General features: G+C 45.9%; 1 protein-coding gene across 2 annotated transcripts in view; it reads right to left on the bottom strand.

Moving 5' to 3' along the window:
* glsa (glutaminase a) overlaps positions 1 to 6655 on the bottom strand; it is a 36989-nt gene that overhangs the window by 5483 nt on the left and 24851 nt on the right. For both annotated transcript variants that reach the window (XM_031558492.2, XM_031558493.2), the window contains exons 8-14: positions 5252 to 5284; positions 5099 to 5157; positions 4688 to 4754; positions 4092 to 4142; positions 3398 to 3574; positions 2688 to 2819; positions 1495 to 1587 (exon numbers count right to left, since the gene is read on the bottom strand). In XM_031558492.2, coding sequence (XP_031414352.1) covers positions 1495 to 1587; positions 2688 to 2819; positions 3398 to 3574; positions 4092 to 4142; positions 4688 to 4754; positions 5099 to 5157; positions 5252 to 5284 — 612 coding nt within the window. The remainder of the gene's footprint in view (positions 1 to 1494; positions 1588 to 2687; positions 2820 to 3397; positions 3575 to 4091; positions 4143 to 4687; positions 4755 to 5098; positions 5158 to 5251; positions 5285 to 6655) is intronic.

The raw sequence follows: 6655 nt of genomic DNA, 5'->3' as shown, positions 1-6655 counted from the left end.
TTCAACCTGACAGTTTTGCCTTAATCTCCATAATAACAACACATTTCAGTGACCAGAGACGTGAGATACAGTCAGTCCTTATATATATTACTATTATTATTATTACTACTACACGTGACGCAGTCTGAAGGAAGTCCACACATGAAGAACACAATAACCCTGAGGTCTGGACGTCCACCCCCATCCCCACCCCGGTTCAAGCTCTGCTACTGATATCTCTCTACTTTGGCAAAGCACTCTTTCACTGCTTAAAGCATTTCCACGATTTAGCAGGTTGGGATCATGAAATAACATGAAGTTCCATCACAAATTTCTGAGTAAAGTGACATGTTGAATGAAAAGTGTTTTCAGATATACCGGTGGGGGGGGGGCTATGGTAATCGATCATTGATCATTGATTAATCCAAAGCTCTTGTCTGAAAAGAGTAGATAACACTGTACATAGGCAGTGACATATACATAGACATATACATTCACAAACAGTATGTTTAAAGGCTCTCTGGTAATCTCACACTGTACCAAGGCTTCTACATTCACAAGCAGTATGTTTAAAGGCTCACTGGTAATCTCATAGTTCACGGCAGTGCCTTTGGTGTGTGTGTGCCCCCAGCCTGGTCTTTGCTGCAGTGACTCGACTGGGGCTTCAAGTACAAAGGAAACAGTACAGCATTCTCTCTGCTTTTCAAGACCGAGTTGGTGTGCCTATCTAGGCCTCCGCAGGGGGAGGGGAAGGGGGGCGATTATGATTTCACACAGGATACTCTGTGACGTGACATGTGGGGTTGAGGGGGAAGAGGGAGGTCAGAAGCGGTCTCCTCTAGGGGGCGCTCCTCGTCTCCGCCGCTGCTGCTGCTGCTGCTGCCCCCCTCCATGCGGAAGACCACTTTGGGGGGGCCGGCACACTCAGCCTCGCTGAGTCCTGACACCGTCCTCCACAGGGTCTCTTTGAGAACCAGCTCCTGCTGCAAGCTCTCGTAATCCATGGGCTGGTAGACCTTCTGCTGGGGCAAGTGTGGTGGATGGTGAGGAGGGAGGAGGATGTGTTAGTCTGGATCTAAGCAACACTCAACCATGTATTTTGTGTGGCAAAGCAAAGAAAGAAAGACAGACAGACAGACAGACAGACAGACAGACAGACAGACAGACAGACACAGAGAACCCCTCTTTGGAGACCTGTAAAAGTAACGCCCTCGAGGTGGACTTTGGCAGCTTGAGTGATGACAGAGTGGGTTTGGGGGAGAAAGGGTTAAAGGGAGACAGAGACCAGCTGTGTTTCTAAGGCACTGATGTGAAAGTATGACACAGGCACAAGCAATCTGAAACCTTATGGCAAGCTGAAAGATTAACGCTGTAATGCTGTAAACCTCCAGTAGGGGGCATTAAAGTCTAAAACGGACATGGAAAGCTGAACATTTCTGATCAGAGGAGGCCATCCCGAGCTGAGGGAGATGAGTTAAAGACGCTGACGCACAAACGTTAAATACAAAGTCTTACCCTCTGGTCGCCCCCTTCTCTCCGTGGGTCCAGCTTCTTGGCGAAGTGCCTCAGGTTGTCATAGTTGTGGAAGTTACAGAGCTGCAGCAGGTCCTGAGGACGCACAAGGACAAGGACAGGTCGGTGAGACACAGGGGTACGGTCACGCATGACTGCACTCTCCTGAGGTCGCACAAGGACAGGTCGGTGAGACACAGGGGTCACGCATGACTGCACTCTCCTGAGGACACACAAGGACAGGTCAGTGAGACACAGGGGTCACGCATGACTGCCCTCTCTGTGTGTGTTAGAGTTACTGCAGCCCCCAGTTGCCAGTTCTACCCTCTCTAAGTTTTCCCTCTGAGCACACTTCTCTTCAGTGTCTCTCCAAGGACACTTTAGCTAACATCACAGGCCCTGAGGACGCAGGTGGACAGATCGGAGCGAGCAGGACCAAGAGTACAATCAACAGCAGGACAAAGAGTATAATCAACAGCAGGACATTTACATTCAGTCATTTCCCTGATGCTTTTATACAAGCGCTCAGTGTCACGGTGATGTTAGCATGACCTTACATGACCTTGGTGATGTTAGCACGACCTTACATGACCTTGGTGATGTTAGCATGACCTTACATGACCTTGGTGATGTTAGCACGACCTTACATGACCTTGGTGATGTTAGCACGACCTTACATGACCTTGGTGATGTTAGCACGACCTTACATGACCTTGGTGATGTAAGCACGACCTTGGCACCTTGCTTAGCCAGTTGAGCTAAAGAAGGATGATCAGAGAGCTCCACCTACACTTTCATATTCTATAGCTTTCAGAGAGAATAAACTACTGAAGAAGGGAAAACAGAGAGCTGCTGTTGCTGTTGGTGCAAAACTCATCTCACTCAATATGTTTTCAGGGCTTTTTCCCCCACGTAAATCAACAGCATGACAAAGCCTAGCCTGTAATTGTGTTATGATTTCTGCAGACTCCTGAAATATGGTAAAACATGGACTTAAATCAAAGCAGACTGGTAGCACCCACCCTGCATCTCTACTGAAGCACAGTTCTGCTGCAGCACCTGATGCGTCCGCTGGAGCTTATGTAAAATATTATTACATTGAAATACTGCCTACCTGAAAAGTTCTATTTTTAGCAATAGGGGTTTTACTCTTAACTGGCAAGGCCACGGCTGTGATGCAGTGAGGTTTTGCTTACCGTACAGAACTGGATTCCACGCACGCTGTTGCCCAGCTTGTCCAGAGGCGGCGACCAGCACATGATGCCCATCACGTTGGGCACCACCAGCAGAATGCCTCCTGCCACTCCAGACTTAGCCGGCAAGCCCACCTGCAACCAGTGCCAATCACATGTGTTTTATATACTGTTAATATGATCATTTTCATAATCTATAGCCGGCAAGCCCACCTGCAACCAGTGCCAATCACATGTGTTTTATATACTGTTAATATGATCATTTTCATAATCTATAGCTTTCAGTGAATAAACAACTGAAGAAGGGAAGTTACTGGAGTAAGGATGCTGTTGATGTTTACTGTTTATATGACCAGAGAGCACAATTAAGAGTGTGAACAAAAGTGTACTACTCTTTTTATACGTAATGTTTACTGGTACTGTTAAATTGGTACTTATTGGTACCATTATCTAAAAAAACAACAACTTGCCTTTGATTTGGGGTGAGTGAGTGAGCGAGTGTCTGCGTGTGTGAGTGTGTGAGCTAGTGTCTGAGTGAGTGAGTGAGTGAGTGAGTGAGTGAGTGAGTGAGTGTGGGTGTGTGTGTGTGTGTGAGCTAGTGTCTGAGTGAGTGAGTGAGTGAGTGAGTGTGGGTGTGTGTGTGTGTGTGTGTGTGTGTGTGTGTGTGTGAGCGAGTGTCTGAGTGTGTGTGTGTGCGTGTGTGCGATACTCACGTGGAAGGCGAACTGTCCAGAGAAGTCGTACATGCCGCAGGAGTGCATGAGACTCAGGGTGTTCCGCACAGCTTCGGGGTTCAGCACACGCTCGCCTGTGATTGGACAGAAGCCGCCGTTGGCCAACGTGGCAGCCATGACACTGGCGCTCTCGCACGTCACCTCGATTGAGCACAGCTGACCAGCAAAACACACACACATTATGATTTAAACACACGCACGTCCCCTCGATTGAGAACAGCTGACCAGCAAAACACACACACATTATGATATAAACACACGCACGTCACTTCGATTGGGCTGAGCTGACCAGCAAAACACACACACATTATGATTTAAACACACGCACGTCCCCTTGATTGAGCACAGCTGACCAGCAAAACACACACACATTATGATATAAACACACGCACGTCACCTCGATTGGCTAATCCGTATCATCGCAACCTCTATACATCACCAGCACAGCTGACCACACAACACACATTACTCTAATTATTTTCACCACACCCTGATAGCCATACATCATGTTTCTCACACACACACACACACACACACACACACACACACACACACACACACACACACACACACCTAGGGAAGTTAGCCCGTTACAGTAGAATAATAATTCTGGTACAGCGCTGGGTTATGAGCACAGCTTGACCTGTGGCGTTCCCCGGCAACCAAAACTCACCTGGAAGTAAAAGTCCAGGATGGCGGTCATGTCGGTCCCTTCTGGGAAACACTGCAACAGACAAACCAGTCAACAGTGAGCTGGGGGCTACATCACATCACATCACATCACATCACATCACAGCACAGCACAGAGAAATATGAACTGGTTTACTGCCAGAGGCGCACATATGCCCACACAATGAGTGTGCCAAGGGCAGGTAGGGGTGCCCAAACAGCATAACATCTAGCCAATTAAAACATCGATACTGTGCTGTTACTATCAAAAATAGTGTAAAACAAGAAGAATTAAAACTACTTTATACAGAGTTTGATTATATCCAGAAGATTTTTTTTATTTAGAATGTAGGTCAGCCATATTTGTCTGGCGGTGAGGGGGTCCAGTATTCTAGAATTCCGTGGTGGTTAAGAGTTAAAGGGGCGTAGGACACAGAGAGAGGAAGAGAGAGAGAAAGGGAATGAGAGGGGGAAGACAGAGAAAAAGAGAGAGGAAGAAGAGAGAAGAGAAGAGATAGACAGAGAAGGCAGGTGAGAGAGAAGATAGAAGGAGAGAAGAAAAAGGGGGAGATAAAGAAAGAGAAGCGGTGATCGTCTCACCTTCTTCTCCTTCAAGTAATAGCCGATGGCAAAGTTCCTGTCTCCTGACAAGCGCTCCGACTGGAACCTGCAGAAAGCCGCGGGACAAACTAAAGGTCAGAGGTCAGGACAAACTAAAGGTTAAAGGTCAGGCAGCACTGGGCTCTGGCCAGAGAGGCTCGACTGAGATCAACCCTAAGGTTGTATGGAACTAAAAGGTCCTGCTATAAAGTACATCATTAAGATGCTGGTGCCCATAAAACGTATAAACTCCATCAAAAACCCTGTTGGGTGGTTAGAGTAGACGCAGAAGTTACTGGTAAATATTTATACGATATTGATTACATATTTATTAGATGTAGAATGCAAATTATTGGTAAAAAAATGTATGCCAAAAAAATAAAATAAAAAGAAGAAAAAGAGAATACTTACGTTGCATTGCTAAATCCCACATACTCATTTCCTGCCAATTTATTCATGAAGTTCATGACCTGCGAAAGAACAAAACAAAGTATTCAACTATCTTATCCTCGGGCAACACGGGGTTCAAGAATCCAGTGATCTTACACATCTGAGCAGACTTACATAGTCAAACTTCTCTGCGTTGCCTGCTCCTTGCTGAAAAACAAGACAAGAGAGGAAAAGTATGGATCAAAGCTTCACACACACACACACACACACACACACACACACACACACACACACACACACACACACACACACACACACACACACACAAACAGTGTATCTTGCAGCGTATGTGTAAAATTGTTACAAATGTGTGTGACTATGTCTAGAGATCAATTTAGCAGTAACATTAGCCAAATTAGCCAAAAACAAGATCATAGATCCTAAACAAGATGACATTTATAACATCAGCACTGGTTTGATTATTTCATTAGACAGACATTACTAATCAAATACTATGAATCAATCATTTGTTTCAGGCGGTCTGTGTGAAACAGATTATAGTTAGTTTGGGGTTTATGGTGAAAGGAAGTCAACAGCCTAAGAATGCAGGGGTTTAAAATGGGACTGTTTCAACGCAGGACACAAAATGGCATCCGTGACCAAGATCAGTGTGTCTAACTGTGAAAAGTGTGTATTATTTTCACAAATTCCTTAAGCTCTCTACATTAAAAAGGCTCACATTTGTGAGTAAATAAAGGATAATCTACACGTGAGCTAAGGTGAAAGAGGGGCTTTGGTGTGTGCTAATTACAGTATGCTACACATGCCTGTCTGCTAATGTTAAAGAGGGGCTATGGTGTGTGCTAACTACAGTATGCTACACATGCCTGTGAGCTAGTGTGAAAGAGGGGCTATGGTGTGTGCTAATTACAGTATGCTACACATGCCTGTGAGCTAGTGTGAAAGAGGGGCTATGGTGTGTGCTAATTACAGTATGCTACACATGCCTGTGAGCTAGTGTGAAAGAGGGGCTATGGTGTGTGCTAATTACAGTATGCTACACATGCCTGTGAGCTAGTGTGAAAGAGGGGCTATGGTGTGTGCTAATTACAGTATGCTACACATGCCTGTGAGCTAGTGTGAAAGAGGGGCTATGGTGTGTGCTAATTACAGTATGCTACACATGCCTGTGAGCTAGTGTGAAAGAGGGGCTATGGTGTGTGCTAATTACAGTATGCTACACATGCCTGTGAGCTAGTGTGAAAGAGGGGCTATGGTGTGTGCTAATTACAGTATGCTACACATGCCTGTGAGCTAAGGTGAAAGAGGGGCTATGGTGTGTGCTAATTACAGTATGCTTGTGAGTGTGAGAGGGGGGAAAGCCAACACTCTCCTCACAGGAGGAACAAGACTGTTTTATAGAAGTACACCGATGCCTCCCTCAGCACAGTCAACAGTGCCACTGCAGCAGGGAGGAGGCACAGGGGGCAATTATATTCAGGGCAATTAATCAGGAAAGTACACTAGCGGGGAACAGTCGTAGCTGTGAACTGTACTGTAACTGTACATTCTACCTCG

This window comes from Clupea harengus, chromosome 21 (genome assembly GCF_900700415.2).
Source record: "Clupea harengus chromosome 21, Ch_v2.0.2, whole genome shotgun sequence".
Classification (NCBI taxonomy): Eukaryota; Metazoa; Chordata; class Actinopteri; order Clupeiformes; family Clupeidae; genus Clupea; species Clupea harengus.
Note: the sequence above shows the minus strand (reverse complement) of the source record. Positions and strands in the feature narration are given on the sequence as shown.